The sequence below is a fragment of the Convolutriloba macropyga genome, chromosome 11 (genome assembly GCF_964194025.1).
Source record: "Convolutriloba macropyga chromosome 11, txConMacr16.3, whole genome shotgun sequence".
NCBI classification, from domain to species: domain Eukaryota; kingdom Metazoa; phylum Xenacoelomorpha; order Acoela; family Convolutidae; genus Convolutriloba; species Convolutriloba macropyga.
In genome coordinates this window covers 47504729-47523240 of record NC_134478.1, presented here as the reverse complement: position 1 = coordinate 47523240, position 18512 = coordinate 47504729, and the positions used below count along the sequence as shown (strand labels likewise).

Sequence of the window (18512 nt, the reverse complement as noted above, 5' to 3'; positions counted from 1 at the left end):
TAAAACAATTCTTTTTTATTTTCGTTTTTAACAGGGAGTTATCGAGGTTTAAAGATTTGTGAATACAATTTCTGTTTTTCTGGACCAATTTTTGTAAAATTTTGCTAAAATTTGTTAAAATTGTTAAAAACAATGCTATTGGTTTTTCTTTTAAGGAGGAGGAGACTTGCCGATTGGTTTTATCAGAGTCATTTGGTCGAATTTTTTTTTTGAGACTTTTTATAGAAAGTGGCTCCAAATGCGTTCTTTTGTTACCTTTTTTTTAAGTTTGTCAGAAGTACACACCTAACATCCGCTGTGAAAACTTTTGAAAATTTCAAAAAAACTGGTTGTACTTCTTATAGTTGTCGCCTGGAAACCAGTTTTGTCCAATTTTTTGATATGGAATAATTGATAGCTTTTGTTGGAAGCGCAGCAAAATCAGGCCAATTTTTGACTTATCATGGATCACAACCATTTTTACAATCATTATCTATTTGAATTACATTTGGACGCGGTCTTTTTCCATAAATTTTTGCATCTTTGTTTTTTATGTTAGTTTCTGATTATAAGGATTTCAAATCAAGATCCATTTAATGACAGAGCCTATATACAAAAAAATGGTGATAAACATTTATATATTATGTTTTCAGAGAAAACCTAACTTTTTATGGTTTTGAAATTGTGTTTCCGGAATTTTTTATTGAATATTTTTGTGTTGTCTTAATTTGTCATAATTTTTGCAGCCTCCTGAGTTCGTATTAGTAATCAGATCTAATTGAGTTCCTATAAGCTATAACTAAAAATTTATATATATATATATATATATATATATATATAGTGTGCATTCAGTTGTTATCTGATGCATATCATGACTTTGAACAAATTTTTTAAGAAAATTCCAGCCAAAATTTGAGGTTTGCTTTTGTTATTTGTGTCCACATGTAGCTACGTCTCAACATAGACAGGGCAAAACTTATTAAAATTGATGTAAAAAACTCGTTATAATAAATTATACTTTGTATAGTGGTTTTAGATTTAAGTAATGGTTTCTCGGTTTTCTTACTAAAAATTTTCATAAAAAGTTTTTTGATTTTATAATTTTGGACTAGATTTGAGGTTAATAATGGTTTCCTTCTGAAAATATCAATTTAACGAAATATTCAGCGGCGTTGAAGGAATGCGCAGATAAGATTATTACAGATTGCAGTGATTAGGTTATTCTTTTAACGGATGCGAAACCGTTCCCTCGAAAAATTTATTAGACTTTAACTCGTTAGTGACAGACCTCGTAAATTTTGTGTTGCTCCAGCCAATGTTTTTTCTGGATGTTTCGGCCAATGTCCTTAAAATTTAGAAATTTAATTTAATGAGAATTTTGTGGGTTTTCAATAAATTGTGAGTCAATATTTGTGGTTCATTTGTGGTTTTTTTTCGCAAAGAATCCTAAATTTGATCTTGATTTTTTGCAAAAATCATACGATTGAAATTGGGAAGAAAAATCCAGCTAAAAATTGAAAATTTTCAATTTGATATTTTTAGTGGTTTTCAATGTCTTTTACTTTTAAGGGCTTCAACACTGTAGTTTCGATAAATTGTTTTTAGAAATTTTGAGTTCTGTCTGAATCTGTTACTTTTCTGGTTCTCTTATGATTCCACCTGCCCAATACAAAGCAAAACTGGGTTCTTGAGCAGTTGCAAGTTAATCTGTTTTTGTTCTGAGTTGAAAGCGCATTCTTTGTTTTGATTTTTGGGATAAAATTTTTCAAAAATTATTGGATTTTTGAGTTTTTTCGCTTTTGTACTTTTGAAATAATTATGTCAATTCTTTCAGCTTGGTCTCTGTTTTGAAAATTGATTTTGATTACCAATATCGAATCCTTACATTATATTAATCTAATTGTTTCATGGATTTGCACTATGCATAGGAAAGGGATTTTTAAAGTGTTTTTTGGAAATTTTCCCAATGCTGTTTTCTTTTTGTTTCGTTGCCGCATTACCATCTTAATGCATTCGCCCAATTGTTGTAAAAAAGAAGCAATTAAATATATTAACTATTTTTCATGAAAAGCTAATGGTTTGAACGGTTGCAACATTGCTTTCTTTTTAAAATTAATCGATTTGCCGTTGATTTTGTAGTCCACTGACACATTAAGGATAATTAAAGACATCAATGGATTTCTATGGGGTATAGATTAAACTTTTATTGAGTGCAGTTGAAACTTACTGGTTTTAATCAATTTGTAACTGGTTGTTTTCGAAATTAGAAGCGTATTTGCGTATTTTTGAACTTTGCCGTTTTTGCTCGTCTTCGTCGACTTTTTACCGAGTTTCATATCTCTTCTAATGAAGCTCGTTCTCTGTTTTGACAAGTGGCATCCTCATTTCAATGACCAAGATTCAATCCTTTTATTATATTAAACTAATTGATTCTTGGATTTGGCACTACGAACAAGAAAATGTGATTATCAGAAAAAGTAATATTTGGAAATTTTCCCACTGCTGTTTTCTTTTTGCTTCCTTGCCACATTATCATATTAATGCATTGGCCCAAATGTTGTAAAAAAATTGGGCAATTGAATATATTAATTGTTCTTCATGAGTAGCTAATAGTTTTAACGGTGGAAACACTGCTTTCTTGTTAAAATTAATTGTTTTTTTTACACTTTTGCTGTTGATTTTGTAGTCTACTGAAACACTATGGATAATGAAAGATCTCAATGGCTTTCTATGAGGTTTAATTTAACCATTTTGGTCGAGTGCAGTTGATACTTACTGGTTTTTAATCAATTCGTAATTGGTTGTTTTCAAAATTAGAAGCGCATTTTTGACCTTTGCCCATTTTTGGTCGTCTTAGTTGACCTGTTACCGAGTTTCATATCTACTCTAATGAAGTGAAGTACATGTGAATTTGTTTAGTTCAGGTTTTTATCTGATTTTGTTTTTGTTTTGTTTTTTTTTTAAATTATGGACATTGAACTTTGGACGTAATTTTTGATTTTTATGTTTTTCTTGTCCAGAACTCTCATTCATTAGTTGTCTGATCGGCCCGATTACTCAAAATTGTTTCACTTAGTTGTTTGTTAAACGATGAGTGAAATTTTCAAAGTTTACTTCTTCCTTATCTGGTAGACAATTAAATCAAAACGTGGATGAGCGGGGTCAGAACATTATGTGCGAACGCACATTCCCGAGCCTCCTTGTTTTCTTTAATTTTTATATTCGCGCTTTTTTTAGAAAATAGTTTGTTTGGGAAGTGCTCAGATTTTTGTTCTATATAGCCCAGAGCAATATCAAGCCCACTGTACTTCTAGTTTCACAAACAGTCAATTCTTCTGCTCTGAAAATACCTACTCCCTATCGTTGATCTCCTTAAGGCTTCCAAGTAAAATTAAGATTACCATCTGGAGGTTTTTAAAACGCTTTTTAAAAAGTTTTAAGCGGCGAAAAATTTTTTTCACCGCTTATGCGGTAAAAAAAAATTCACCGCTATAAATCGTTGAAATATTTTTCCGCCGCATTCTGTTGGTAACACTGTAATTTTTTTTCACCGCAATCTGCTGGTAGCTCTGAAATTTTTTGTTATCGCATTTTGTTGTTAGTGGTGAAAATTTTCTTTTCAATGCTTAAGCGGTGAAAGAAAATTTTTCACCGCTACCAGCAGAATGTGGTGAAAAAAAATTCAGCGCTACCAAGATGTGGCGAAAAAATATTTTTCACCGCTAAAAATCCAAATCTTACAAAATCCAATCTAACAAATTCAATACTTATCTTAAGTTCATAGGAAATATCATTGAAGAAAGTGACAGATTTCTCAGTGGAATGAGAACTTAATGACGTGTAGGAGGTGAGAGAGGCGTAGGAGGAATTCACCGCTAAAAACCGCAAATCTTACAGATTTCACCGCTTTCACCGCATTCAACGCTAACATATGCTGGCGCTTTGCTGTAAAAGAAGTTTTTTTTTCACCGCTATTCACCACTAATCTTACATTATTTTTTGACCAAACCTCCACACGGGAACTGCGAGGAAGTAAAATGAAAGTACATAATTTGGCAAAGGAGATTCAACCTGATGTGGAGGCTCAAAAACTAAGAATTCCATGTTTACCAGATGCCTAAGGAACGAAACAAAAGAGATAAATGTGGAAGTGACGAAATGACTTCGCTCCAGCCCTTGTAGTCGTTAGGGACCGCTTATTGTTCAACAAAAAGGCGCAACTGAATTGAAATCATCGAAACCAAAATGATTACCAGAACTTATTTTGTACTTCTTCAAAACGAACAAACTTTTTCACTGAGTTCACTGTTGACAATTCAGCCATAAAATACACTAATTGTGTTTTAAATGGATAATAATGCGTGGGGTCTATGTAGCTATTATGGAGATGTTGAGGGAAAAAACCACTTATAAGAGGTCAGCGGTTGCAGGCCGGACTAAGTTCTTTCCTTTGGAAGAGTTCAAAAACGAAGCTTCACTGCTAAATTCATCGTAAATTACTGCAAAAATTCACCCATTTCAGTGCATTCACGGATGAAGATTCGGGCGCTATGCAATAAAAATATTGTTTTGTCAATTTCACCTCAAATAATACGGTTTTCACTCTAAATCTCCGACTAGGGGAATATCCAAGTTGTTTGTCTCAGTTGAGTTTTAAAAGATGGATTACGGTTGTTCACTTCAATTTCACCCTGAAAGTCATCAAACCAAACAATGAGGGTAAACAAAATGTAGCCGAAATGTACAAATTCAACAATGCAGTGACGACATCTATTATATCGTTCGACAATTTCCACATTATTGGTTAAAATTGTTATTTGTAAACAACAAGAATCTTTAAAATCTCCTATTTCTATCATCCTCGAATCAAAGCTTTATGGGAGCTCTTTCGTCATTCTCTCTTCTTTCAGGTGATATTTATCATGGTATCTTCTAAACTTTTTGCCTTTTTCACTCAATTATCGGGCTTCGTTCGATTAAATGGAGGTCGACAACGCGAGAAAAACTACCATCAGCGATATAGTGTATCCTTCTTAATTCTGGTACCAGTAATCAACTGTTTCAATTGATTTCTGTATTTTTTCCTACAATCCTGATCAGTTCGAGATTTATCCGGGAAGTAAAGTAAAAATTGCGTCCATTTATCGTATAAATTTTTTTCTACAACACGCTCTTATCTTTTAACGGTATATCCCGGGTCGAGGTTTTGGCGGTGAATTTTCGTAAGAAAAGCGGTGAAAAAAATTTTACCGCATATTTCTTAAATCTTTTTGCGGTGAAAGCGGTGAATCGCGGTGAATTTTTAATTTTCACCGCGTTCTCAGTATTCCTACAAAAAAATTTGGGTACACGGGTTTGCATCTGTTACCTCCTTCATTCCTACAACTGCTTATTTCACTGCGCCAACTGTCACTTATTTTTTTGTTATTTCTTGTGAATTTAAATCAGATTTAGTGAGCGTTAGAAAGCAAAAGCGGTGAATTTTTGTAAGAAATGTAGTTAACTTCGCGGTGAATTTTTCTTAAGAAATTCGGTGAAATGCAGTGAGTTATGTTTCTTCACCGCTTTCACCGCATTTCTTACATTAATTTGCAACAAAAGTTGGTGTGGTGAAATGTTGTACGAAATGCGTTGATTTTCGCGGTGATTTTTTTAAAAGAAATTCGGTGAAATGCGGTGAAATATTTATTATCATCGCATTTACCGCAACCACCAAAAATATACCCACAAACCTTGACCCGGGATGCAGCAAAAGCAACGAAATTTAAAAGAGGTGTGATGAATTTATTAGGTAACACTTTTCACCGCAATCACCATAATCCAGACCTTTGACTCAATGAAAAGACCGAAAAGTTCAAGGGGGGATATAGACACAAAATTCACGGTAGAATACATACCTAAAATCAATATAAAAATTTTTCATAGGTCCACATATGGTCATTTCATATAAGAAAAGGGTCGAGCTCGCTCTTTTCAGTGGTCGAGTCATGTTCTTATTGTTGATTATTATAAATGAGAAGAATTTTTTCTATGAGTCAATACAGAGTCTTTTCATGCGTGTTTGCAGAAATAAACTCAAAAAGTTTTGCTCAAATAAGTTGTAAATAACCGAAAGTTTCCTAAGTCAAGCAAAAAAACTTGACTTTGAGGCCTGCCTAAAAAATAATAAAGAGTTTTTTTTTCACTACTCCTCTTTCATTCCGGGCTTGGACCCTCAGTGACACAGTTGCAAAAATCAATTATAAGAAACCTGGCGAAGTACAGTTAAAAAGAAATCATATTTTTCTAAAACAAAAAACTAAGCCAGACAAGATTAAACATCAAAAAACGACACAACTATAATATAACATAGCTAATTTGATGTCGAAAATTGACTCAAGTCAAATATTTGAATAAATCCAGCGTACTCTGAGTGGTCTTTAAACTCTTTTTTTAGCTCCGGTCTGGGGACGCACAGTAGCGAAGTTTGTGAAAAAAAACCATGAGAAAACTGAAATAGCATGTTGAAAAACATATTTCCTTTCTAACAACTTATTTTCTAGAAAATGTTTGCCATTTTTTTTGTTGCAGTCTCTACAACCATTAGGATTATTTTTTACCATCTTAAGTACAAGTTGGACAACATCTTGACCCAATGATAACCTTAACTTTAAAAAACATGTTAATAAATTTTATGGGATTTCAAGTTCAACCCAGGTTTTGACCAAAAATTTTTAATTTAGCTTTTGGAATTTGTTTTTAACTATTGGTGCTTTCAACTTTAGCGACTTGATTGGACTTTTAGCGACCGCGACCTGAAATATAGCAACATCTGAAAAAGAATTAATTAGTTGGAAACATTTGTGTTAGTCGCTAGTTTGAAACACGGAATCTTGACATCGCAGACTTTTCTCAATAGCAAGGCCCATGAAAAGACTGTGCGTTAAAATCTAATGAACCCAAACTTCACATGTATAGTTTTCTTTTTTAAAAACACTACTTGCACGAGAATCTGACGAAATCAGAAAAAGGGCAATATGTCAAGAAGCATCAAATAGTCTAAAAAAATTGATCTAGCCGCTACTTTGAAATGCGGAATCATTAGTTCGCAAACTTTTCTCGGAAGCCAGACTTATGAAAAGACTGTGCAATTAAAAATAATTAAAATGAACTTCATCCTTGTCGTTTGTTTAAAGAGTAATTGCTTGAGACATTGTTTAACACAGGGATCTGATGGTTGTCTATATAGAGAAGAGGCTCTGGCAAAAATCCATACAAAATCTCTGTATATCCCTGGTCAAAGATGGTCTTATCATGGAAAAATTTGGACAGAAATTTAATTAGTGTAGATCTCGAACAAGCCAAAGCTATAAACTCTGTTCCAACAATACTTCACAAAATTCGTTATTGCATGCGTTTTTCAGCGTTCAAATTATTTTTTTTCTATTGACACGAATGGGGGAAATCGAAAACTTTTTGATTACTTGATAGACAAATAAAAAGTTTTGTTTTTTTGAAGCAGAATAGCTCAAACTTATCACGTGTTCTAATGATTGGTTTTTAATTCACTTTTTCATTGACATACTTCTTTCTCAGACTCAAAAAATGAACAAAACAGAAAAGAGTTGCTTGTTTAAGAACAGAAAGGGTATGACTGAATTTTTGGAATGTCGTGAAATGGTTTATCAATTTTGAAAACTAAAAAAGTTTGAACACGACCATGAGGATTTTTCAAATGTTTTAGTATAATTTCAGCTGTAGCTGGTTTAATTTCCAGCTTCATCGATGTTCCGCCTACGCACGAGAGTTTGCATTTCCAGCTGGCAGATCAAAATGACACTATTGGTAAAGAATGTCTCAAATACAGGTTTGTGTAAACTTAAGATAAACTTCACAAAACAAGTTGGAGTGCTTTACATGTTAAATAGCACCAGCGTAAAACCAATCTCACATAATCAGACTGGCCTAGTTTTATTTTATTATTTATATGAAAAACAATTCAACAGAAATCTTGAAAACAATATTTTTTGCCATTTTGTTCTTTTGATAGCAAGTTAAAACCTAGCTGCATAAAGACATAACTGATCGGTGAAAAAGATTTCGCTTTGTTTTTTGCTTCTGAGGCAATTTAACTGAGAGAGCACTGAAAACAAAGTATGTTGTTGGCTACATATAGCTCTGTTACTCAGTATTATTCAAAAAGATATTCGTAAAATTTTCTAGCAAAGTCGTGGAATAAATGGCTGAAGAAGGCCCAGAGTATGTTATGCAGAATGAAAAAATTGTTTTAAGCTTGAAAACAGCGACATAGAAAACACTAATACCTAACACAATCAGCTAATTTTTTCTATTTTTCTCCCCAGCAGTTTTTGCAAAAAAATCATTGCGCTCAATTTTTTTTCATACGGAAAGTTTTTTGTGATAGTTTGACCAATTGAAAGCGACCTTTGACATTAATTCGAGGAAATTTATAGACCTTCTTTAGAACTTAAAATATTCAACGTTAGCATCATTTTTCTAAAACTTCTTAAAGGGCCTTTTATGTTTTTTCCCTGAAGTTGAAACTACAATTTAAAGAAGTTGCTTCCTATTTAATCTAAGAGTAGAAATCAACTGATCAAAATCTTTGATTGCACTTTCCAAAGAGTTTAATTTTTCTAAATATTCAAACCTCATTAGCAGCTGAAATCAGTACAATGATTGTATCAAATATGATAACGCGAGTGAAACAGGAAAACTATTCTTTTACGCTTACTATCCATAAAAACAGTTGCAATTGAAAATTCTAGGAAGAATGAAAAAGTGGTAAAAGTACAAAAAAATTTTGTATTCTTCTAGTTGCACATTGCTTTGATAAGCTGTCAGAGCGCCGCTAAGAACTGGTTTCTGGAGAAGTCACTGAGGGGTGATGATCAATTGTTTCGAGTTCTTTTTTTCAGGCAGTTTTTTGTCTTTATCTTCCGGGCCAATACGGGCCAATCTTCCGGGCCAATCTTTATCTTCCGGGCCAATACGGTTATCATCCCCATTTTCTGTGGTTTCAGATTTCTTTTGTCTTTTAGTCTCTATACAAAATTTCTTTCAAAAGTTGTTCTTCTACTGCACTTTCAAACGGTGCTTTTATAGATTGCTAATTTACAGCGCTTTTGACAGGCGAGTATCGCGATCTCCCGAACACTTTGCTTGAATTTTTTTCAGCCATTTTCTCATTATATAAAAACTTTGAGTTTTTCGGCCCTTGTGTTTTCAAGTGTTAGAGAAAATCACTTTCTGGGGGTTATTTGAAAAACATGGAAAGTCTGATAGCCGTACAGCCGTTATCTTGGTTCTTATAAACTATCATCGGACATGAACAAAAAAAATCCACTCCTAGCACCAAAAATGGTTAAATATTCGATGAATTGTCGCGCTCAAAAGTGTATAGTCATGGCGCAAATATACGCTATCTGTTACTTTGTTTCGAGAATTGAACAGATTTGTTATTCTGAACCTCCAAATTTCAAAAACAAAACTATTGTGATTTTTTACACGCGTCTAGTTTTTCTTCGATCACTCAAATTAGTTTTGATTTAACTTTTCTCAATTTTGAAAAATTTTATAAATGTGCAACAATGAAGAAGGCACAGCAAAAATGACGAAATAATTTTGATTTGACATTAAACAAGCCAAGCAGATTTTTTCTTAGCAAAAGCTGATAATATACTGCTAAAAGCTTCAACCATTTAAATATCAAAACATGATCAATTTTGCATGATATTTATTGTTGTTCCGAGAATATATCTTGTGTTGCATATTATTATATCGCTTACCAAAACATCTTTTAATATTTCATTTGTGAATATTTATAAAAAAGTATTGAAGAGTCATCTTAAGCTTATCATGAAGAATGAGAAAATGCATATCTGCCATTTCTAACGTTGACTCTATTTGGGTTTCTTTTACAACCCTAAGAGATACAGGGCTATAACTACCTATTTGTGCCCGCAACGTATACTTACTTATCTCTTACTGGCTAACTTGCTCGAGAAAACGAAGAAGATAAACTTCAATTTATACGGTGGTAAGAATATGCAATACCGGAGTCAAAAACATACACATAGTCTATCGTTCTATGGGACCTAAAGAAAAAGAATCTAATGCTCTATTTTAAAGAGAATAGAGTCCTTTCAGTCTGTGATTGTTGAGAATTCACAACTTGGATTTTCGTCCGCTGCATCCATCCGGGGGTTAAAAATTGTGTTCTGGTTTTATATTGCAGCTGAAAACGTAAAAGTGTATTTTTGTCAAGTGAATTGGGTGAGTGGCGTCGTCCCTGAAGGATCCAATTTTCTTTATTTGTGGTGCCAGTTCCTAGGCTTTCTGGGCAGTTGTCAGTTGTCTTGTAAGGTAACCCAGTTTGAGCTCCAGGCCCAAATTGGTTTATAATCAGACCCAGTCGAGCGCACACCTGTGTGTTCCCAGACCAAAATTACTGGGTCTGTACGGAAGTTCGAGCGCACTACACTCTGGACGATGGTCAGGAGATGATCTGATCAGAGGCCAATTTGGTCTGACAACTCTGATCATAGGCGGATTCGAGCGCAATTGGGTCTGATCATAGCATCTTCGAGCGCACTTGGGTCTGATCAGAGGCAACTTCGAGAGCAATTGGTTTTGATCATAAACTTTTCCTTAGATAGATTAAAAACTGCAAACATCAGTTTTTATCAAATGAATATTTTATATCAAAATTAAGAGATTCGTTCATAAGTGAAATTTTTCCCTGATCAGACTATTTCGAGCGCACTTCAGTCTGATCATAAATGGCTGCAAGCGCAACTGGGTCTAATCATAACCTCTTCGAGTGCACTTGAGTATGATCATAGTTTGGTTAAGGTCTGGGTAATGGTCTGAATTTGAGTCTGGACCATAGTCTGAGAATGGTCTGATCAGAACGCCTTCGGTCTGAAAGGTTTGATCAGGATCCTTTGTGCCTGGAAAGTTTGATCAGAGGTAACTTGGGTCTGGAAAGTCTGATCAGGGTTAATTTCTGTCTGGAAGGTCTGATCAGAGATAATTTCGGTCTGGAAAGTCTGATGAGACAAAAATTTGGGTCTGGACCTCAACCTGGCAAATTTTGATCAGGCAATTAAGGTCGACCGTATTTGGGTTGTTTTTACAGCCTTAAGCGTTACAGGTCGAGAACTACCTATTTCTGCGCGCAAAGTAGACTTACCTAACCTTGATTAACCGACTCAGGAAAACAAGGAAGATAAACTTCCATTATTTCGGTGGCAAGGAGATACAACAACCGAGTTAGTAACATACAAATAATGTACAAATCTACGAGACTGACACAGAGTTTCATACTCTACCTACAAGATACTATAGTCTTTTCAGTCAGAGATTATATGGTGGTGACTACACTTTATGGATTTTCATGTGGTGCATTTCAGCTGATTTCACTCTATCAGAAAGCCTGCAATCTGTTATATTTGTTGACAATTAGTAAACTAAACATATACGTACAGTTTTGAGAGCGAATATTTTGTCTACAGCTTTTGCGGGCAGGTAACTACCTTTTGTAACAAAAATTTCAGATGCTGCAATTTTTGACCTGGCAAGATGCTTGTCTTTAATTTTTCCATTATGCTCGCTTTTTTATGGTTTATCGCCAAGACAAAATTAATATTGCAAATAACACCTGTGCAGCCATAATACCTTGCATTTCCATCAGGAGACATTCTGCTCTGTTAATTGGTATCTCAATTAGACCTGAGAACCCGAACAGTGAATGTTTGTAGTTGTGACATTTTCTTCGTATTCCTCTTTGTTTCAGTGACGCCTTCTGTCTGACCGGTTGGTTCACTGACCAATCGACGAGATTGGATAGAAAAAGAAGTGAAATGAGAGACCATTTCAGATTCTGGGACCTTGCTATCACTATGTTCAGAGCTTTCAACTGGTTCTCTTTTCTACCATATGAAGCAGGTTCGACTCCTTCTCTCTCCATGAGCAAGTTCCCAAAATTACGCAAAATACCAAAGTGGTATTCAGGTGGCTTCCAGCGCCAAAATTTCTTATCCTGATTACATATCGGTACTGGGCATAAAATTTTATCTAATAACCAAAACCCATTACTAATTTAGAACTAACATAATGTCACGGTTAACACTTGGTCGTCAGAACTCAGCCATTGGCCAAAAGTTGGCAACTCTACTCAAAGTTTAGGCCAAGACTAGATAAAATAAATTCAATTGGCTCATGGGCTTTTCGGCGTGAAAAAAAAATTGTTAAAACAATGTATTTCAGCACTGATACAGTTTATCTCATAACAGCGTGCCACAAGAAATAGTCAAGGTAATTCTTCAGTCTATCGGGCGTCTAAAAGTTAATTTTTAGAATCGGAAAACTTATGAAATTAACTGAAATATTAACAATCTTTAGTCCTTTCCGCGTCTTATCATATGTCAACAATTGAAAAATTGTCAAATGACTTCAATTTCTGCTTAACTCCTGCGGTTATGAAATCAGACGATTTTTTGCGTTCTTCTCAAGAAAAAGAGGATTATTTCAACAATTTTTATTTTTTCATAAGTGCTGATTAGAGAGTAAAAACAGAGTTATATCGGAACTGAAATGCTGATGCAGAGAAAAAATTCACTAACATGATTTGACCGTCAATTGCTGAAACAAGCTGTAATTATATTTTTATCAGGCTAATACTATTATCAGTCTAAAATCAAAATCAAAAAATACTCCCGAATGATAGCCTCCTGATTGTGCTACATGCTGACACGGACTATCATATTAGAACATTGTGTGGTATTCACAAAGATGCATGAAATACATTGGGTGGCTATCCACAAAAGTCGTACATTCGGGTCGTTCACATTACGATGTAGAGGTATACCCCAAAATTTCCGCCTTAGTTGAAAAATTAGATACATACAAAGAACGAAATTAGGAGACATCCTTTGTATCTTACTTTTTGCAAAAGGGGTTCCGTCAATTTTGCGAAATAAAAAAACATTCGGTGCGAAAAGTAGGTAATCTTGTAGCACGTTTCCGCTCAATTTAGGTATCTATTATTCGCGCGAATTTTGATCAAGCAATAAGCACTTTAACAAAGATTTAATTAAAGCTTTCAAAGCTTTAAAGTGCTTTACATACATGCAACCAGAATTTTTTTTTTTCGAAAAATCCCTCGCACATCAAAGGCTTTGTATATCAATGTGGGAATGGCCGAGTTTAATAAGTAGTAATAAATAGTACTAATAAGTAGTAATAAGCAGTAATAAAGTACTATAAGTAGTAATAAGGTACTACTAATAGTAATAAGTTAGGTTTAATTAAATAAGTAGTAGTTATGTTAGGTTTAATTGCGGATTATATGCGAAATCGAGCTACATTGCGTGCGAAAAATTGATACATAAAAAGAGCGGATGCGTGATACAACGCGCGCGAAAAAAAGTTTATTAGGTTTGTACTTGTATTTCGCGGCTAAAATTAGGACACTTTTGCGAAAACGGGATATGATACTGCCTTCCATTTTGCCGGTTTCTGCTAAATTAGCTATTTTCCGCAATATTGTTCCCCTTTCAAAGTATTAACATAGTAAACACGAACACGAGATACACGCATCGGGCATATCTGCCCGTGACGATTTGGGTATACCTCTGCATTTTAATGCAGTCGATAGTCTGCCCGACATCTAAAATATTAGTGGGTCTTGCGGATACGAAAGGAAGACTAACTATATTTATTAAGGTGTTAAAATTGTTTATTTTATTCGTTTTCTCTCCCAAAATTCATATGTGACTGACATTACGTTTGAATGCAGTCATTTGGTGCATCGTGTGTCGAATGTTTACCGCAAAAAGATGTAAGACTAGTGGTGTAATCGTGACAATTTTTCGCCAATTCCAATCAATTCTTTTACATAATTTTGGGCTAATGCGGGGTAATTCGATTCAAGTGGGGTGCAATGGGGGCGGGGGTAAAACGACGCAAGAATCGGGGTAATTGGGTTAAAAGGACGCAAGAGTAAGGGGTAATGGCCTGAAATGATGGAAGAGTAGGAGTTCAGAGGTCCATTACCTTCTCACTCTTGCGTTGTTTTAATACCCACCCCTACCATCTACTCTTGCGTCGTTTTACCCCCAATTACCTCTCTATTCTTGCATCTTTTACCCCTTGGTAGCCCCACTCTGCGACTATGGAGGTAAAACAACGTAAGAGTGGGGCTGCCAAGGGGTAAAAGATACAAGAGTGGGGGTATTGGGGGTTGGTAAATTAATACAAGAGTAGGGGGTAATGGGGTGTAAAACGATTGAATAGTAGGGGGTTAATACGGGTAAAATTACGCAGGAATAGGTGTAATGTGGGATAAAACGAAGCAAGAGGGTAAGGGTGGTTAAAACGAAGACGAGTAGGGGGCTGGTTAAAACGAAGGTCTAAAAACTCCACTCACTCTCCATTACCTCTTTTTATCTTACATCATTTTCACCCATAAATAAACCCCCTAATCTCACATCCATTTGGGGCTGATTATTTGGGGGGTAAAGTCTAACAATCCCCATTTACTCCCCATTACCTCTAATATTACATCGTTTTACAACCCCCACCCCCCTGAAATACCCCCTACATATTTATAGTGGTTAACTTTTGGGGTAATGTCCAAAAATTTCCCCTTACTCTTCTTTACCTCCCTTATCTTACATCATTTTACCCCTAAGTGTATCTTCTAAACTTAAAATTTTAGGGGCTAAATTTTTTGGGGGTTTGGGGGGGATAAAATCAAACAACTCATCCTCACTCTTCATTAACCCCAAATATTACATCGTTTTACCCCCCTTTATTTACCCCACTAGTCATACTTCAATTTGGAGTTAATATTTGCGGGAGTGGGTGGGGGGGGGGGGGGGTTAAACGTAAAAATTCCACCCATTAACACCATTTCGCCTCATTACCCCCTAACACCCCCAAGTCCTACATCGTTTTACGCCCCTAACATTATACCCTAATCTTACATCCTTTTGAGGGGTAATTTTTTGGGGGTTTAAACTTAAAAATTCTCCGTTACACCCTACTACCAACTAATCTTACATCATTTTACCCCTATATTTACCCCTTAAATTAAATCTTTTTGGGGTTAATTTTGAAAGGCAATTTCTAAAATTTCCCTCATTAATACCATTTACCTCCCTTATATTACATCGTTTTACCACCTGAATTTACCTCCTGATCTTACATCTAGCTGGTGGATAACATTTAAGGGTGGGGGGGGGGGGTGAATCTAAACTCCAGCTATTACGCCCCCATTACTCCCCTTTAACCCCTTACACACCTAGTCCTACATCGTTTTACGCCCCTTAAATTACAACAAAATATTATATCAATGTGAGGGGTAATTTTTTGGGTGTTAAAATCTGAAAGTGCACCCGTTACACCCCACTACCGCCAAATCTTTTTTACAACCCCCCCACCCAAAAAAATCACCCCCTTAAATTAAACCATTTTTAGGGGGGCTAAAAATTAACAATTCTCACCTACTCCTCCTTATCCTTCCAATCTTACATCGTTTTACTCCCTTAATTCACTCCCTCATCGTACAACTATTTGGGGTTTTTGGGGGTTAAAATCTAAAAATTCCCCTCATTACCCCCCTTACCCCCCATTACCACTTCAATATTACATCGTTTGAACCCCTAAAATTGCCCCCTAATCTTACATCTTGTCATCTTGTTTGGGGATAACATCTAAAAATTCCCTCCATTACCTCTCATTATCCCCATCAACTCCCTAATCTTAAACCGTTTAGTACGTTTACCTCTAGACAATTACCTCTACACAATCATCAGTTTGGGGGGGGGGGGTAATCACAGGGTAACTTTGACATAAAAAGCCGATTTTCATAAAGTACTAATTGCGACAACATGATCTGGCACAAAATTTATATGCCGGAACGTTGCGTGATTAAAGGATAGGATACTTCCAATTACTTTTTCCGGCCAGTTCTAAAAAAATGTCTTACAAATCAGACTCATCCTGGTTGATGCAATTAAATTTTTCTGACCAAACCTGGGAAATTTAGTTTTTTGAATAAAAATTTATTGAATTTTCCCACTCTAAAAACAGCTCTTCCTTTCACTTTTCTGAAATATATCCAATAATAGTTTTCTAGGGTGACTCAAAATTAAGAGCATTTGATGTTCGTTTTGAACAGCCTTGAAGATCTGTTTTCATGACACTTTGGATAAAATGTGCGTTGAGTTTTTTTTGGAATTAATTTTTTTGATTTTGCAATTAATTTCAATTGAAGTTCAAGTGACAATTTTAGGACCTTTGCTTACAATTGTTCAAAAAAACTTGAAGACATCTGATTTTCTCTGCTTTCACACTTTTCAAGTTCTTTTATAAAACTTGGGGCCAACAAAAGTTGAAACATATAGTCGTAGTCTGCTGAAAACATCAGCGAAATGAATGTTTAGAAATGTGATCTCATCTGATTCCCTTATTGATTTTGCAAAAACAAATCTTTTCTGTTTACTTCTTCAGCAATGAACAAAATGGTATAAAGAGTTTGCACGCACTAAGGAGATGGAGAGCGTTGGTTCGATCCTCGTACGTAAATTTATTTTCGCACTTGTATTTAGATTTGCCAAGTCTGACAAGTCTTAAATGTGTTATGATTATAGCTCTGAATCAGTACTGATATCTAGACTTGAAATTAGACTTGCCCAGTACTGATATTGACTTGGCGTTTAGGACGGGAATAGTATTAAAATTTTCTTAGAACAAGCTTTTGTTAAACCGATTTAGGAAGAAAAAATACCAATGTGTGGTTTATAATCTCAAGGATTTTTGCAAAGAGCCAATATCAAAAGATTTCTCGAAAACAGAACGTTTCAGCAAAAATGATATTTCTTTTTTCCGTCCATAGTCGTTATCCTTTATCTCCAAAATCTAATGAATTGGTTAATGACCATTGTGAAGTTTTTTGAGTGTATCTGCAGTGTTGAAAATAGTTTCTTATTTTTATTCTTATTCAGAGCCATTTCAGAAAAGATTTTTGAACTTTCTCTGATTAAAAGAAATTCACTGAAAACTGATTCTCAATTTTTCTCTGATTCAGGGAGGTTTCAGAGTCGATACAGGAACTATTCTGAAGGACTTTCATTAACCTATCCATAATCCTCAATCATTACTGAAAGTTAATGTTACTCTGAAATCGTTCTGAATCAGTTCGGATGCTGACTGATTTGAAATGATGACTATTTGAACAATGATAAGCGTAAATCAGGGGATGCAACTTGTCTTTCACCGCTAATTGATCTGTTTGTACCAAGATAGTCTCGATACTCCGAAAATATTGAGCTGCAAAATCCTTTGATACTGCAAAATTGATGCAATTTTTTTTTGTTTTTATATTATTCATATATATCGTGTTCTGATCATTTATGGTTATCCGTGAAAGGATATTGCGCAATAGGTTTTGAGTTGTAAAACATTGTATATAATTACTTAGGATTAACCAAAAAATTTCAACCCGGGTAACTCAAAGTTTTGTTTTAAGGTTTCTTGCGTTAGTGTAGCGATGAGTTACGCACCGAGAATGATACGATGTAAATGAAAATCAAGTTAAATTACAATTGATTATCTTTTCGAGTACAAATGACAATGTTGAGGAAAAATTTTGGTGTTGAAGTAGCCACTCTGATAACCTTTCAAAAAAGTGATGATAAAAAGGAGATAAGTTTGAACTAAGTATTGGCAAAGTCTGTGTGATTTGTTATTTGTGGAGACAAAAAAAATGTAGAGGGAAAAATATGTGATGTGTTCTTAGTCGTGCGAGGATCTATAGTTTTCTTTTGTCGTGCTATGATCATATTTGATTCTTCAGATCAATATAGATATCAACTACGATGTAGCTAAGCTTTGGTAGGATATCAAAAAAGATGCTTGTAGGAATAATCAGCCCTGATGCAGATCATCTCAACCAAGCATCTCATTTTTTTCAGGTACTTGTTGCAGTTTCCAAACCAAGGTGTATATGGAACATGGTCAAAAGAAAGGCATATCCCCAGAAGAGTATTACGATAGAATAACAAACTTTTCATCAGCTGGCAAGCAGCTCAATTTTTTAATGGTGAGACTGGAACTCGGCTCTGCATGTTGGTTTCATACCCAATATTTTTAGATGAATGTCACGCAATGGTCGAGTAAAACACAGAAGTAAGTGAGAGATAAAGAGAGAGAGAGAGAGAGAGAGAGAGAGAGAGAGAGAGAGAGAGAGAAAGATAAATATATATATATATATATATATATATAAATATATATATATATATATATATATATATATATATGTGTGTGTGTGTGTGTGTGTGTGTGTGTGTGTGAGAGAGAGAGGCAGAGAGAGACAGAGAAGGATACAGATAGATTGTCAACAAAAATAGAGAACGGGAGAGGGAGGGAGAGAGAGAGAGAGAGAAAGTGAGAGAGAGAGAGAGAAAGAGAGAGAAGTAGAGAAAGAAAGAAAGAAAGAGAGAAAGAGAGAAGGAGACAGATAGAAG

At 34.9% G+C, this 18512-nt stretch overlaps 1 protein-coding gene across 1 annotated transcript in view; it reads left to right on the top strand.

Annotated features, from left to right (window-relative positions):
- Positions 1–4749: 4749 nt before the first annotated feature.
- LOC142349155 (uncharacterized) overlaps positions 4750–18512 on the top strand; it is a 15766-nt gene continuing 2003 nt past the window's right edge. Inside the window, exons 1-4 of the mRNA XM_075400570.1 lie at positions 4750–4889; positions 7714–7825; positions 11777–11928; positions 17961–18088. Of these exons, the coding sequence (XP_075256685.1) occupies positions 4856–4889; positions 7714–7825; positions 11777–11928; positions 17961–18088 (426 nt within the window). The 5' untranslated portion in view covers positions 4750–4855. The remainder of the gene's footprint in view (positions 4890–7713; positions 7826–11776; positions 11929–17960; positions 18089–18512) is intronic.